General features: G+C 34.0%; 1 protein-coding gene across 1 annotated transcript; it reads right to left on the reverse strand.

Annotated features, from left to right (window-relative positions):
* Positions 1–1258: 1258 nt before the first annotated feature.
* On the reverse strand, positions 1259–10944 carry LOC114323876 (protein VACUOLELESS GAMETOPHYTES). Its single transcript, XM_028271545.2, has 2 exons — positions 10706–10944; positions 1259–2077 (listed from the first exon to the last, which is right to left on the reverse strand). The coding sequence occupies exons 1-2, from the start codon at positions 10892–10894 to the stop codon at positions 1478–1480; spliced, it is 789 nt and encodes a 262-aa protein (XP_028127346.2). The 5' UTR covers positions 10895–10944; the 3' UTR covers positions 1259–1477.
* Between the last annotated feature and the right edge of the window lie 6945 nt (positions 10945–17889).

The raw sequence follows: 17889 nt of genomic DNA on the forward strand, positions 1-17889 counted from the left end.
GCACCTCTTCTAACCACTTCTTCCCTGTTGACAACTCCCTTCCCACTTCCTCTCCTTCCTCTCCTAGACCAACATGTTCTCCCTTAAACACCCATCATCGGTCCATCGTTTTCCCCATTTAACACGATAATTATGGCCAACGTCACAAGCCCCAGTCCATATTTCTTAACACTATTGTTAATATCAGAGTCCCTTCCCCAACTATTTTCTCAGTTCGTGAATGGTGATTTTGGTGTTTCAGTTACAATTTAAATTTTGCAGTTTTTGTTTTGAGTTAAAAAAAAAGTTGGGAAAATTGGATACTAGTTTTGAGTGTCTTCCTCAGTAATAAGTGTGTTCATCAAATATTGATTTGATATGGGATATATGTATATATATATATATATGTACATGTATATTGTAAATTGTATATTGTATATTCAATCATGTACTGTTTAAACTATGGAGATGATGGAGGTTTGGTGGATGAATAGCTCTTGAGGATGAAGAGTCTGAATAAAGAAGGGACAATTACACCGCGTTGGTGGCAATAAAAATAAATTACAAATTAATAAAGAAGTTTATAATTTTAATTTTTAACAATTGTAATGCTTTTCATTATTTTGTATTTACTTTTTCTTGACATAACTACCAAGTTATTTCGCCCAATAAAGAATGGTAAAGAGAGAATAAGATTTGATAAGGGTGACCCTGTGTTTGCGTCTAGGTGGGAACCACTCTTTGCTTACGTGTCAGTATCATTGTAGTGATGGTGAATTGTAATAGTAGCATTTTACGGTTCGACCGTGTTAAAGTTAATTTGTTAGTAACGTACAATTGTAATTCCCACTTGTAATTCTAATGGTGCAATATAATTTAAAATAATACAAGAATTAAATTACATAAGTATGGAGTTGGAGACTAGTTAATACTATAATATGACCCACGCGTAGGAATGACAATGAGTAGGGTACGGGTTAGGGGTCCTTACCCCACCCCTATTTTTCCTACTTGCCCCCACTCCCGACTCAATTCTCATGAAATTCTCCCCCACCCCACTCAAATCCAAACCCAAATCCGCAAATGCACCCCCCACTCCCAACCCTATCCGATCCAAAAATATGAGGCACAAATGTGTCAATACCACCTGCAGCCTTTACTTTATATATTAGAATAGATAGATAGATGTAGAGAGAGAGAGAGAAACAAAATAAAACTGCAAATAACTATTGGAAAGATAGTATTTTCAGTGAAAACAGATATTAGAAAAGAAATGTCCTGAAGCCAATCAAACACAATTAATTATGGAATGAAAAGTACAAATACATTGGATAGAACATCAAACATGACCATTACAAATTGAAGTACACAAACATAGAAAATTGAGCAAATTACAACGGCAGCAATGCTGCTATGAACATTGTTGTATGACGACAATAACAACATACAACTGAATCAACAACATAAATTAACATAACCCAATTGCCTACTTAGCTGCTCATTTCATTTGAAGCGATTGTAAGCGGTCCTGGATCGTGAGAATCGAATCCTTCTCTTCATTATCGAATGCGCAATAAATATGAGCAATAAAATGGGAATCTTTGTTATAGTATGCCCAACCATTCTTGCTAATCTTGGAGTCACACACTTTACAGTAGACAGTTCTAGAAGTCTCAATGGGAAAATCATAGCAAAGTGTAAGCGGCTTTTTGTGCTTCTCATAGTAGACAATATAGGGCGTGCCAGCACACGCCACGTGGAGATCAAACTTGCAAGGACAGCAGTGGTAGTGAAAGCCCTCGCCAAGGCCGCGACAAGCATTGCAACGGAACTTTCCAGATTCATAACGGGTGGAAGATCGGAGGGTGAGTGTTTCACCACGATGAGATTTGTGTTTGATCTGTCGTGGAACGTCTTTACATGACTTGTGAATGAAGAATTCAAAGTCTTGACAGCCCCAGGCTTTGCCTACAATGTCTGTCTCGCATATATCACATTGTACTTGGTCTTCCTCTAGCATCTTGTAGCGATGCAGGGCATGGCGATGGCTGAAGTGAGCTATCTCATTTTTAACAGGACGTGTATTGTGCCGAACTTTCTGTTAAAAAAATTATGTGATTATTATGATTGAATCAATTAAATTTTTTTGAAAAAATAATTTCCTTTTTTTAAATCTAAAAAATAGTGTAAATTTAACATACTAGTGAACCCATTATTAAGAAATGTAACTACTTATTATGTCTACATGGTAAATTAATAATACATGGTAATTTATTATTAGGGTAAATTACACTTTAACCCCTTGTGGCTTACTCAAAGAACACGGAGCCTCCTTATAGTTTCATTTGTAACACTTAAACACCTGAATTTCATACCAAAGTGCAATTTCAAATGGGACCGTTTGTTTCAACAGAGCGTGTGTTGCATGACTAAAAAATCAAAATTTTCCCTCCTCAATCACACTGGATAATTTCTTAGCTTCTTCTTCTTCCCAATTTTTTTTGAAAACCAAAAAAGTTGGTTCTCTCTCTAAAATGTTTCCCTCTCTCTTTAGCTTATCTCTCTCATTTCTCCATCTTTCCCTTTCATTTTTGTTTCATTATTCTTCTGAATTCTATGTCTATCATTCTCTTAACTCAAATAAAGTTAACCCAGAAATTAAAATTAAGATAGCCAAGCTTAACCCAGAAATTAAAGTTAATCACAAGATCACATTATCTTTTCCTTATTTTCTCCTTTCTCTTCCACCAGCTCAAAACTTGTACCTCTTCTTTCAGCTAAAAGAATCAACCCAAAAAGATTTTTCAATTTCAATGCACATACCCACTGCCTCTATTTTGTAGATCATAATCAAAGTGTTTTTTCAAATTAAAGCCATGCACACACATACATATATGTACACTATGTATAGGTAAATATGTATCATACATATCAATAAATATGTATGTATATATATCATATATGTATAATTGAAACTACCCATCAATTCTTTCTTTGGCTACATTAGCAACAGTTTCTGTCTTTTTTTTTTTTTCTTGCATAGAAACTATCATGGCCGCCCAACCAAATTAGACAAGAAAAATAACCCCACACAACCCACGAATGTATAAATACTTACATATATATATATATATACAACATTCATGGCAAAAAGGAAAGAAAAAAAATTAGAGAAATGAGATAGTGGGTAGTGGCAAGAAGAAAGTGGGTAGTGGTGGGTGTTGGTTGAGTGGAGGAGATGGGATGAGGTTGGTAGGCGTTTGCAGTTATGGATTGTGTGTTTGGGTCTAAATTCTAAAGACAGAAAGGTTATTGTTTGTTTGGGTTTAAATTCTAGAGAGGGAGAGATGAGTATTTGTTTGGGACTAAATTCTAGAGAGATAGAGAGAGATGTGTATTTGGTGATGGTATGAGAGGTGTGTGGTTCGCCATGGGATGAGAAAGAAGTAGAAGAATACAAAAAATTTAAAGAAAAATGAGGGAATATTCTGGTTTGTAATGGCATTAAGAAAAAAATTAGAGAAAAAAATGAGGGTAATTTAGACTTTTTACAACTTCCGTTATATTGGCCCGAAATTGTACTTTGGTATAAAATTTAAGGGTTTAAGTGTTACAAATGAAATTACGACGGGGCTCCGGGTTTTTGGATAAACCACAGGGGGTTAAAATGTATTTTACCCTTATTATTAATAGCTAATACTATTCGGTGATGAAGTGATACAACGGTTTTATAATTTGTATTAACATTTTTAAAGAAAGCTTCCCTCTCATGGAACTGCAGAGTCCAATTGAGGGGACTGTGGGCCTACTATGAGATTCAAATCATTCATCTTAAGGTTTCCGTCAAGTACATAATTTATGTAAGAAATGTTGATTACATATTGGACGATATTTAGCAAAAATAGATGGTCTTGAAATCAAAGTTAAATTTTTTTTTTTTTTTCAGGGAAAGCCTATGGTGGAAATGTGTACTCTATTATAAATTGGCGTAACTTTGTTATCAAATTTTAGAAAATGTGTAATATCACCATAAATTGACATAAGAAAAAATGTTGTAATCAAACTACAAACTTCTATAATATCGACAACAAAATTTTAGACATTTTATATTAATTTGTGGTGAGGTTATGTATTGTGTAATTAATGTTACAAAATTATGTGACAACATTACGCCAATTTGTGGTAGGGTGCATATGGCATGCACCCCTAAAGGGTGCACACCATAGGATTTCCCCTATTTTAGGGGTAAATTACAAATATCTTCAAGTTTGTTTAAGATATGAATTGTTCCATGCGGTTTGAAAAATTACAAATGTCCTCTTGTCAGAATTTTTTATTTAACAGAGTTAACAAAAAAACTGAAATTTCTAACTATTCTTCTATACAATGATAAAATAACTTGAATTATTAATTGAAATAAATTCCTAACATTATTAAAGACTATTAATTGACTTGATTATTTATTAATAAAATGGGACATTTGTTATGAAATTAGAATTTCAAGGGTTGCAATGTAATTTCTGAATTATACGAGACAAATCGTATTTTAAGCAACCTTAAGGGCTTTATTTGCATTTTACCCCCTTTTTTTTCTTTTAAGACAAATTTGATTCAATTATTTGGTCAAGGAAAATGATTTACAAATAAAAAAATTTATATAAAAAATTTTACAAGAATGATGTGAGAGTAGTACTTTGGAAATTGTAAATCGTTTTAATGGATCTTTTGATTTGAAATGAATGGATACAAATATAAATTTTCTACACAATTTTTTTTTTCGTTTATATATCATCACTCTATGGTTAATAATATTATATATATATATATATATATTTTAACAGATGATTTGATCAGAAAGTATTAGTGATAAAACATTTGGATTACAGAGGTGGGCTTCGAGGTAGGCCAACAACCCCCTCAACTGGACCTTCTACTCCAGTTTTTGGACCAAAGAGAAGCTAGTTTCAATATTTTATTTTTACTTTTTTCTGAAAATGAGTACAGTATTATGTTTCGATATCCAGGGGGAAAAAATAAATAAATGATTTGTTAAGTTATGAGAGAATAGAAGAAAAAAAGAAAAAGAAAAGATAAAGATTGTGATTTCCACTCTTGTTTGGTCAAGCTCAAGAAAAAACGAAAAAATATATATGAATTTTAACCAAATCTTGTTTAAATAAAGGGAACTATATGGTGTGCATCCGCTTAAAGATCATACCATATGTGCCTACCATAAATTGGCATAATTTTGTTATAAAATTTTGCAACCTCAATCACAAAATATATAATCTTGTCAAAAATTGACATAACAAAAAATATCGTAATCAAGTTACAAATTTTTATAATATCAACCATAAAATTTAATATTTTTTGTTACGCTAATTTGTGACGAGATTACATATTTTTTAATTAATATTATGAAATTTTATGTTAAAATTATGCTAATTAATGGTAGAATGCATATAATATGCACGGAAGTGCATATCACAGGCTAAATTGGGGTTGTTTGGGATATCTTAAATAAGTGTACTTTTTAACTTTTTGGACTAAAAAGTTGAGGAAAAAAATATGGTTGTTTGGGTTAATTTTTTGACTTTTTATAAAAAAAATGTGTATTAAAAAATTGTATAAATTAGTGTGTAGGGAAAAATTAGGATTGAGAGTTGTGTAGCCATAATTTTTTACTTTTAGTGAATAGTGATAACTTTTTAACTTTTTGAGTAACTTTTTGACTTTTTTGCTTTTTCTCCACATGCCAAACTTGGCCTAAATAAAAGAAAAATCAAATCAAATCTTCCAAATTAAATAATAATTTTAGTGCTACGTAAAATTAGTAACCATTTCATTTATTTTCTATCAGTTTGTCCAATTTTGAAGAGATTCAAAAAGTGAATTGTAACATAAAATGATTGATCTTTCTTCCTTTACATGTCTACACATTTCTTCCAAGGATGTAAATTTGGTCTGGTCCATCTCGCTCTGGCCCACCTGGGCCCGGGCTTGGGCCGGCCCATGTTGGGCCTCGTAAGCCAACCCATGTACCAAAAAATTAGGCCCAAGCCCAGGGGTATTCAAACCAGTGGGCCTAGGCTTGGGTCGGACTTGGGCAAGCTTGAACATTTTTTTTGTTTTTTTTTTTAAATTTTTTTCATCAAAATTTTATTATTTTTCACTAAAAAATGACATTGGGCCTCGGGTCAAGCTTCGAGTGGGCCTTGAGCGGGTCGATGGGTCAAACCTAGGCCTAATTGGGCTAGGGTCTCGAGCTGGTCTCAAGCCTGAGCCTAAACAGGTTGGGCCCACTCATACATGTGTGGGGTCCATATCATGAGTGGTGTGAATCACTTGTAGGCTCTGTTTGGTGAAGCTCTGGAATGTTAGTTCCAGAGCTTGATTTGAACATGGTGTTTGTTTATGATTTTTAAAAATTAATTCCACACTCACTTTTGAAAACGCCGTTGAAGGCGGGAAAATTTGGACTAACCGGTCGTCCCAATGGACGTCCCACCGGTCATCTGGCCGGCTGACCAGAAGACTGCAATTTTTTTTTTCTTTTTTGACAATTGACACATGTTAATTTTTATATATTCAATAAAAATTATTTTTTGAATTTTTTAATTTTTTTATGAACTTTAATAGAATTTTGCGTTATGTGTTTGGTTATGAGTTGTAAGTTTTGTATCAAATATTATATGTCACATCAAAAATTCTTCACTCTTTTCAAAACTCATTTACCAACAAATTTTACACACTCAAAACATAATTCTAAAACTTACAAACTCAAAATACAACTCTATTCTCAAATCATATTTAGAAAACTCTACCAAACGCAACTGTAGAGTCTCCAAAAAAGAGAATCTCTATCATTGTTGTTTTCTCTCAATTGTCCAATTTTGAAGAGATTTAAAAAGTCAATTGTAACATAAAATGATTGATCTTTCTTCCGTTACAGGTCTCCACGTTTCTCCCCTCTTTAATAACTCAACTCAAACAAATGATTAAGACCAAGAGAGAGATTTCCCACCCTCCCTCCCCCCACCCCCTCTTCAAACCAATCAATCCAATTATAAATTATTAAAAAACAACACTACAAAGTCAAAATTACGAACTCAAAATTTATCCAAAAAAAGCATCAGTCATTTTTATTCATTTTACTCATGTTAATCTCTATCATTATGTGTTAATAAAAGTAGATTCAGAGCATTTCCTATCAAAAAAAGCCCAAATCGAAGGAGGCCAATGTAGGAGATCAACCCAAATTGAGTTGGCAGCCACATGGAAGGGTGGCCAACCCACATGGTAAAAGGAAGGCAAAAGAAGTTGGCATGAGTTGGCAAGTCATGAGGCTTGAGTTGGCAGCCATGAGGCTTGCCATGCGCCAGCAACAAAGGAGAAAGCATAGAGTTGGCCATGTGAAGGCCTCCTCCACCTTCTGTTTTGGTGTATAAAATGGAATGGTGATGGTGAGTTGAATACACGGCAAACATAGCACAAGAGAGAAACACACTGCTGAGAGAGAGGCACAAAACAGAGAGAGATAGTGAGAGCTATATTCTGTTTGTGTATCAGAGAGTGTGAGAGAGTGTGTTATATAGAGAGACAGTGAGTTGAGAGTGTGTAATCTCCTCCATTTGTTAATATATAACAACATCGCTCCCGTGGACGTAGGCCGGTTTGCCGAACCACGTTAAAAGTCTTGTATTTTTGCTTGTGAGTGTCCCCTGGTGTGCCCAAGATCCGCAACAATTGGTATCAGAGCCCGGGTGGAGAAAAATCGAGTTTTTTCCGAAAGTGTCCAGATTTCGAAGTGGTCGAAATCCACTTTTGAGCATACCAGGAGGAAGGTCAGGAGGAGAGGAGTCCAGAACAGCAAAAATAGAGCCCAGAAGACTCAGCACGCGCTCTCACGCGCTCTCTGAAAAACGCGCGTGAGTCCCAGTCTCTGCACGCGCTACCACGCGCCGTGAGGACAGCCGGCGCGTCAGCCCAGTCTCACGCACGCGCTCCACGCGCAGCTGAAGAAAGAAGACGAGTGGGGAAGGCGCATGTACGACACGCGCAGGCCGCGTCAGCGTGCCACGTCGGTAACACGTGGCGACACGTCAGCAAAGGGTGCCACGTGTCCTGCCCAGTCAGCCTGAGCCGCTGACCAAGCCGAGTTGACCAGCCGTCAGCCGCGTTGACCACGCCGCCGATCCTCCGTTGACCGCGCCGCCTGCGCCGTTGACCGAGCCGTTGACCGGAGAAATTATCCGGTGCATCTCAGCGCACCAGATTCAGCAGATCTGAACCGTTGAAACTGTTTTGGCTAGATCTAGGCCATTCGGAGTCCGTTTTTGGCGATCCAATAGTGAGTTCCAACTATTTGGAGTATTCCGGACACATCCGTACGGTTAGTTTTTGAATCGGAGGCATTCAAACTCTTTTGCCTAGATCTAGGCCATTCAGAGTCCGTTTTTGGCGATCCAATAGTGCGTTCCAACTATTTGGAATATTCCGGACCCATCCGTACGGTCAGATTCTTAAATTGAAATTTCTTTAAAAAGGGAAGAAATTTACAATGGCAGGAAAAGGCGCAAGTTTCATGATTGAGCCTTTTAATGGCAGTAATGACTTTACCCTGTGGCAGCAAAGGGTGAAAAACATTTTAACACGAGAAGGTCTGGTGAAGGCTCTTCTCAAAAAATCCAACAAACCGGAAGACATGAAGGATGACAAGTGGGAGGAGTTGAGAGAATTGGCAAACAGTACAATTCAGTTGTATCTCGGGAACAACACACTCCGGAAAGTCATCAGTGAAGTAGATCCGGCGGAGCTATGGGCAAAGTTAGAGATGAGGTACAAGTCAAAGTCTTTGACAAACCGGTTATCTCTGAAGAGGCAGCTATATACACTTAGAATGCCAGAAGGTGCGAACCTCACAGAACATCTGGACGAGTTCAATAGGATCATAATGGAATTGGACACCATTGGAGACAAGACCCAGGAGGAAGATAGGGCTATGATCTTGCTAGTCTCTCTACCTGCATCATATGAGCATCTCAGGACAACTCTATTGTACGGGAAGGATGCTCTTGGACTGGATGAGGTGATTGCTACGCTCATTTCTCATGAGTCGATGAAGAAACAGGAAGGTAGCAGTAGCAAACACCCAGAAGAAAATGCCATGGTTGCCTCAGAAAATGAGCAAGGCAGAGGTAGGTCCAATAATAGACGGGGTAGATCCAAATCAAGAGGACGTTCGCAATCAAGGTCAGGCTTCAGGAGAAAGTGTTATTACTGTGATCAGGAGGATCACCTCATAAAAGACTGTGCAAAGCTCAAGGAGGACAAGGCACACAAGGAACAGGCGAGCTCATCAAATGTCGCTGCTGCAGTAAATGCTAAGGATGAGTATGCATTTACAGTTTCGTCGAGTATGACGAAACCTGACTGGATCTTAGATTCCGGAAGCACATATCATATATGCATGGATAAGAAACTTTTTTCTACCTACCAAGCCAAGGATGGAGGTATTGTTCGAGTGGCTAACAACACTGTGTGTAAGATTGTTGGCATGGGAACAGTACGGCTGAGAATGGAAGATGGAAAAATTTTCACGTTGGATGGAGTCCGACACGTGCCAAGACTGAAGAAGAATCTAATTTCCTTAAGTATGCTAGACATGAAGGGTTATAGCTTCACATCTAGCAAAGGAAATCTCAAAGTCATCCATGGAGATACGGTGATGCTACATGGACGACTGGAGGGGAATCTGTACAGGCTTGTGGAGAAGGTTGTGACAGACGGAGCTACTGTCACTTACCGGGCAAGACGTACAGGACATGCACAGAAGAGACAAAGGGCCCAGCAGACATGGCAACCAAAGTGTACAAGAATGCATGGAGGCAGTTCGGAGGTGCACAAGACGGAGCCATTGCGGCCAATTTTAAAGACAGCTCAGAGCAAAGAGACCAAGACAGCAAAGCATGTCCCAGGGAAGAAAGTTTCTTTTGCTCCTGAATTAGAGACATATTGGGATCTCTCCAAGACTGGATGGAAGGGAGAGATGCCATCTCAAAGAGTTGCAAAGTAAGCTTTGCATGGCACCCCAGTGAGGGGGTGCCGGGCACTCCAGGCAGGGGGTGCTATTATGGATCACCTCATATGGGTTGAGGGGGTGATTTGTAGGAGATCAACCCAAATTGAGTTGGCAGCCACATGGAAGGATGGCCAACCCACATGGTAAAAGGAAGGCAAAAGAAGTTGGCATGAGTTGGCAAGTCATGAGGCTTGAGTTGGCAGCCATGAGGCTTGCCATGCGCCAGCAACAAAGGAGAAAGCATAGAGTTGGCCATGTGAAGGCCTCCTCAACCTTCTGTTTTGGTGTATAAAATGGAATGGTGATGGTGAGTTGAATACACGGCAAACATAGCACAAGAGAGAAACACACTGCTGAGAGAGAGGCACAAAACAGAGAGAGATAGTGAGAGCTATATTCTGTTTGTGTATCAGAGAGTGTGAGAGAGTGTGTTATATAGAGAGACAGTGAGTTGAGAGTGTGTAATCTCCTCCATTTGTTGATATATAACAACATCGCTCCCGTGGACGTAGGCCGGTTTGCCGAACCACGTTAAAAGTCTTGTATTTTTGCTTGTGAGTGTCCCCTGGTGTGCCCAAGATCCGCAACAGCCAATAACCTCAAATTCTAATTAAGAATAATGTTCTATATAATTTCATTTCTTACCTCAACTCGACGATCGAGGAGGATGACTTTGGTGATGGTGTTTTTGTGCTTGGTGGTTAGCACAACAGCTTCCTCATAAGATGATTCACCTTTTGATCTTCTAACTCTACGCGTCCGGTGAAACGCGTAGCCATCCCCTTTCTGTATTTCAACTCCTACTCTCTTCGCCAATTCTTTTCCACTACTCATCTCTCTCTGTCTCTCTCTCTCTCTCTCTTTCTTTTTCTTTTTCTTTTTCTCTGTCTTTGTCTGTGACAGTTATCTTGTGCCTTGTAGGGGTGTTTTGGGAATAAGATAAAAAAATTAGTTTTTTGACTTTTTAATTTTTTTATATAAAAAAGTCACAAAAAAAAATTACAAGAAAATCAGTTTTTTTTACAAAAAAAAAAAAAAGTTACAAAAAGTCAAAAAAAGAATTTAAAAAAATCAATTTTTAACAAACTTTTCAAAACACCCAGTATTTGTATTCATGGATTTATATAGAAAAAATGCTAGTATTATAGGAAAAATTATTGATTGCTCCTTGAGCATCGCGTGAGTGTATCTTTCACCAATCATAATTAATTATATTTTTTCATATTCTCCAATCATTCAATATAAATTTGTGGGCGTCACTTTTTTCATCAATCACAATCTTAGGCCTCGTTTTGGCAAGTAACTAGTTTAGCTTAAAAGTCAAAAAGTTATTAAAAAAACCAAAAAGCTTATAATCTATACCAAAAAGTCAAAGATTCTATTTTCTCTCTATTTTTTGCACATGTTTTCATAAAAAACCAAAAAATACCCCAAACATATTAATTTTTTTTTTCTCATATTTTAACCAAAAAATCAAAAAGATACTAAAATAATCTGTTCCCAAACGAGGCCTTATTGGGACACCACGTGGTGATCCCTAAGACCAACCAATAACTTCTCGCATTATAGAATTTTTTTTTTTTTTTTTTCTTTGCTTTGTTGGGAAGTCATTCAATAATTGATACACACGGACAAATTTGATTAGTTGGGTCATTCTTTAACGTATGTCCTGTTTGTTTTACCTCTAGTCATTCAATAATTGATACACACGGACAAATTTTGATTAGTTGGGTCATTCTTTAACGTATGTCCTCTTCGTTTTCAGAGGTTATATGGAAGGGATTGATAGTGAAAGGATTAATAATGAAGGGATTGATAGTGAAAGGATTAATAATGAAGGGATTGATAGTAAGGAGATTAAGTAAAATTGTGTTTGTTTTGATAATAGTTGTTAGTGTAGAGATTGTTAATTTATTTTTATATAAAATAAATATAAAATAATAAAACAAATAAAAAAATACAAAACATTAAACATTAATATTTTAAAAAAAATGCTCAACACGTAAAAAATTAAAAAAAAAAATACAAATAAAATAAAAAATTTCCAAAAAAAATAAAACAAATAAAATAATGATATTTACTTAACAAAAAATATTAAAAAAAATTAAACATTAATGTTAAAAAAAATGTCTGACATGTAAAAAATAAAATAAAAAATTTCTAGTCCGCCGAACTATTTTTTTTAATATCAAGTCCTGGAGGCCCATCCGAATCCCCTTGGGGAGGCTTATCCTAATCCGGAGTTCACGATCAATCCCCTCCCTATCTCTCAAAATAAACACAATATTAATAGGTCCCACTTCACTACTAATCTCAATCCCTCCTCTAACTCTCCAAATAAACAGGGCCTATAAATTTATATATACAGACAGAAATTTGATGTATAATTTTCATAAAGAATGACTTGACTCAAGGTGAATCATTCATTTTAAAAAATTTAATTATATATAAAATTCATACAGTAAATGTTGGATCATTTTAATATTAGTTTGGTTTTTAATAATTATTTATCTATTTATTTTGTGACCTTTTACTTGATCCATGATAAAGAATTTTGGAAGGTTATGGGTCATGGTGGTGAGTAAGTTCTGGGGTTTATTCATTTCTCTACTTTGTATTCAACTTACACATTTTTATAAGATCGTTTATATAAGTTTGTGTAAACTTACATAATTTTATTATAAGATTGTGCACACTAGAAAATTTTCTAATCTAAAATCTTTTATTGCAACAATAGATTAAAGAACTAATGCTGGATTTGTAGGTCTTTTAATATTGTTGGCTCAGGCTTCAACTGAAAATTGATATTCTTATTGAATTAAACGTTAAACTCATGATAAACTTGGGTTCTATAATTATATAGATGTGGGACTTGCATTTCATTGTGACACTCCAACATATATGACTTGGAAATTGCTCAGGTGTGCAATGCATACCTTATGTAATCCTATTATAAAAATTACGTAAGTTTTTATAAATCTACATAAGTAATCTCACAAAAATATATAAGTTGAATATAAATTTACGTAAATTCATGAAACTTATGTGATTCAACGAATTTGGGTTTAACTTGTGCATTTTTATGAGATCATTTATGTAAGTTCGTGTAAAGTTACGTAACTGCACACCGGAGAAATTTCCATAAGGTGTTTTAAAAATTACTTTTTCATTCTCAAAAGTATAAATTTTGTTTCAAAAAATATTAAGAGCCCAATTTCAATATCATGTGAGATGTCATCACCAAAACTATCTCAAAAAAGTCTAAAAAAAAAAAAACCTTTTGATGATAAAATTTTGAAAACATTACTCATAAATGCAATTTTAGGGAAAAATTATAGTTTTGCGCCGTAAAGTTTACTTTCTGATAATTTTTGTTTCAAAACAATAATAATTCACTATTAAATGTCAATTCCGTAGCTAAAAATATAAAAATGAAACATTTGACAGCTAAAATATTTCATCTCTAAAAGGTGATTTCGTTCTTAAATTTTTTACTCTAAAATCTTAATTTTCTGTAGTGTGAGTAGTTAATAATTTAATTTGTAATTTATTCACCTTATACACTTCACCTTATTAAACTTTTGAAAGCATTAATTAAGAATATTAGAGATTATATTTTACACAAATTATAACCATAGTCCTGTAGCCGTGTCATTTGTCCATTATAGTTCTAATTGTATCCATTTTATATTTTTTCAATTTAATCCAATTAAAAACATTCTATACCAAAATCAAATGACAAAATAGATCATTAGATATCTTAAAAAATATTTAAGGGGTCAATGTCCAATTTAAAAGGGTAAATTACACTTTATTCCCTTTATGCTTGTCCATTTTCTTACCTTGGGCCTTAAAGTTCGTTTTTCCTCACTTTAACCCTTCGTGCTTCAAGTTTTTCTCAATTTATTCCAAAAACTGATTCTATCTAAAATTAAATAGAAAATGATACATTAACAATCATGTGGTATAAAAATATTTTATTATATATAACTCACACCTCTAACATAAACTCAAACCCTAATATAATATATTTTTTATGTTATGTGATCATTAATGCGACACTTTTTTGTCTAATTTTGAATAAAAGTTAGTTTTATGAATAAACTCAAAAAAATTTAAAACATGAAGAGCCAAAGTGAGAAAAATCAAATTTCAAGAGTTAAAGTAAAAAAATAACTAAACTTAAAAGGGACAAAGTGTAATTTATCCAATTTAAAACGATTCATGCCGTTTTGAATTGACTATTTTATTCTTGATTTTTGTCCGATTTTTAAAGGATTTGATCAAATTTATTAAATTGACACAACGTGAAAAATTAAAAAGTATAACTCTTACAATTAAAATTATAAGGACTAAATTGACACAAATTTGTGTAGAATTTGTTTTTGTTGAAAATTTTAGGGGTGACTCTATTTACACATAACTTTTTATCTCAAGGCACACCACTACTTAAGGCACATTTTTAATAAATTGATAAATAAACAATTTGTTCAATACACACCACAATTTTCCATCTTGACCCTTACTCACACACCTCACCCACAATCTTCTATTATTACCCTCACTCACTTACTCACACACCCCACCTCCATCCACGATCCATCTCTTCCTCCATTCTCTATTTGATTGTCATTCCAATGTGTTGCATTAAAACCAGTGGTGGACAAAACCATTGGTGAAGACTCCTCAAGACGCCGGTGGTGCTCATTGTCGTCATAGTTGGAAACAACTCCACACTGTAGATATAATAGGTGAGAATTTTCATTCGGCATTACAAAGTCAAACTAAGTGGAATTGTTCGACTGTTTCTAACCGAACAATTGGTGTTTGTTCGATACTTATAAACCGAATAATTGAAACACATTTGACACTATGAAATCGAACATATACAATTTGTTCGGTTGTAGGTAGTCGAACATGGATTTATTATTTGACTCTGGATAACCGAACTAATGCAAACGATTCACCACTCAGCAATTACACGAAAACGAAAAAAAATAAAAATAAAAAACTTTTTCCTTGCTCCATTGTTCCGAACCAATATTGTCAGATGCATCCATCATTGAATCCAATCAAAATTTTCAATAATACATATATTATTGGTTTTTTCTTTAAGGGTTTTTGGTTTTTGGTTTTTGTTTTAGGGTTTTTGGATTCTTGAGAGATAAGATATGTAAGTAACATTTGAGATTCTTGATGTGTATTATATTCATTATTGTCCTTTATGGTAATTATACAAATGGTGTGTATCATAGCTCTTTATCCTTTGTGGTGATTTTACTTGAGGTTAAAATTGTAATAAAAAAATAAACTAATTAATGGTGTGCTTTGAGATGAAAGGTGGTGTGTAAATAGAACCACCCAAATTTTAGTGGTATTAAAAACTTGAGCAATGCTACATCCCTTAATTCTCCTCCCCCAAACTTTCCCTCAATGATAGAGTTGATTAGTTGGTGTTGTTTGCCACGCCATTAGAAGAGTGTAGGGGAGAAAATTAGGGGATGGATCATTATTGTAAAAACTTTATGCAAATCTAAATCATTACGTTTATCTCTATAAGTTTCAGCAAGCAATCTTAAAGTTAAAAAGTCATTATAAGTTATTACATCACTATTTCTAATTTTTAGTTTCTTTTTATAAAAAAAAAAATTAAAAATTAACTAAAATAGTCAATTTCCAAACCACTTGAAAAATTGGGAAGTAGAAGTCAACAAAAATATTTAAATAAAAATTAATATATGTATTTATATACTTATATAGTGGTCCACTTGCACACTTTTAAGAATATGATTATATTCATTTTTAATTAAAAATAGTCTGGCTTCTATCCAGTTCTAGATTATGGAGGGCGTTGTTTGAGCTTATGCGATCTATTACAAGTCTCATTTTGATGATTTGAACTATACATTTTATAAGACCCTTCATATATGTTATCTATTAAAAAATTAATAAAAAAAAAGTTAGATTAATTTAATAATTGTAACATATTTAATTTATCATATTTGTTTCTAACAAAATAGATGATAAGAGTGTTTTTCAAAATACACCATTCATTTTTATTTTTATTTTTAATAACAAATACAATGAAATAAAAAAGTTTTGATTATCAGATCGACCTAATTTTTTCCATGGATAATAAGACAAACTTCACTTTATCCCCTTGTAGTTGCGGCTATGTACGGTTTGTCTCTTTAACGTTTGGAAATGATCACATAACTTTCACGTGATTTGTGGACTAAAGTACACCATTAAACATTCCGTCCAACTCAACAGGAAGTGTGAAACACGTGTCAGACATATGAGAGTTATATGCTTATTTTCAAATTTCAAGGGAGTAAATTGCACATTGAGTAAAACACAGGGGGTTAAAATGCACTTTGACTTCCAAATGAATGACGAAAATACATGTGTATTTTAGTCTTTTTCATTAAATCGTTAACAGACCTAACGGTGCACTTCAATTCATAAACCACAAGATAGTTATGTTGTCATTTCCAAATGTTAAGGGAATAAACCGCACACGACTCAAACTACAGGAGTAAAGTGAAGTTTATCCTAAATAATACACATAAAAGACACTACAAAGCGAATCATCAAAACAAAACGCATGATAATCCCACTAAACTCCAACATCACCCTCTAATCCGATCAAAGGAAAACACGGTAAGTACAAATATTTTTAAAAAAATTATTATATGCATATGTATTTTCTCTGTATTTAGTGGTTGACTTGCACAATTTATGCTTTCTTCTAGTTTTTAATAGTAGTTGAAAATTTTCCATCCATAGTGTGAAAGCTCTTCATAAGTTCACACAAGGCCGGCCCTGGCCTAAGGCCAATAAGGCTTGGGCCTTAGGCTCTAAAATTTTGGCCCAAAAATAGGGCCTCCAAATTTGGTAAAATATTATAGGCTCAATGTTTTTTTTTTTGGTTTTAGGATCAATTTAAAGGGCCCCAAAATATTTTATTGGGTCCATGTATGGTTTAGCCCATACTTATTTATAAGTGTAGTTTTTTTGTTTATATTTATTAAAATGAAAATATATATATATATATATATAAAATGTTTGGGCCCAAGAAAAACAATACATACAATATATGGGCCCTATTTTATTTATTTTTTTTAACCTTCTTTATCTATTAGATTTTAGTAAAATAAATAATTTTGCCCAAATTTTTTTACCTAGGTCTTTATCAGTTTTAATTGAATAATTTTTTCCTAATTTTTTTGCCCTAATTTTGTTTCATTAAATTGTTTTGTTTATAATTTTAATGATTATATGTGCAAGTAAATTTTTTTGTGGATACAAATAAATAAAAAAGTTATAACTTATCGGTTATTCATGAAATTTTTTTTTTCAATGTAAGAGGGGCTCCCATTTTCAAAGTTCACCTTAGGCCCCCTAAACCTCAGGGTCTTGAGTTCACACTGTTGATTTATTTATTTATTTTTTTCTTTTTTTCGTTTTTAGTTCTTTTATTGGCAACACGATGACACGATCATATATTACATTAATGATCAGGTTTTCCTTTTCTTTTTTTATTTTTCATATTTTTATTGTAATGCAGAGATGATTTAAATAACATTTTGGATCGATAACATGTAATCCTTCCTTGTAGTACAATACAACTCATATATGTCAACTTGTACTCATTAGGCTAGATGCCTTTGGCTGTGGTTGTGTAGAAAGTGCTGAAAAAGACTTTTGTGTAAGTCTTCCTTTTTATTATGGATTGGATTTTTTCAATTCAGCAGTCAAGTTCGGCCGGCTGTGGATTTATTTTGGGTCGATAATTTAAATTATTTATGTTGTAAAAAATTTTAAGT

This window comes from Camellia sinensis, chromosome 2 (assembly GCF_055761805.1).
Source record: "Camellia sinensis isolate YWXY chromosome 2, ASM5576180v1, whole genome shotgun sequence".
Lineage (NCBI taxonomy): Eukaryota > Viridiplantae > Streptophyta > Magnoliopsida > Ericales > Theaceae > Camellia > Camellia sinensis.

Excerpts from the sequence above, each read along its gene's own strand:
- LOC114323876 (XM_028271545.2), bottom strand. The coding sequence starts at position 10,894 with ATGAGTAGTGGAAAAGAATTGGCGAAGAGAGTAGGAGTTGAAATACAG. Across the intron at positions 2,078-10,705 it reads TCCTCGATCGTCGAGTTGAG|AAAGTTCGGCACAATACACG; the intron begins GTAAGAAATGAA and ends TTTTTTTAACAG.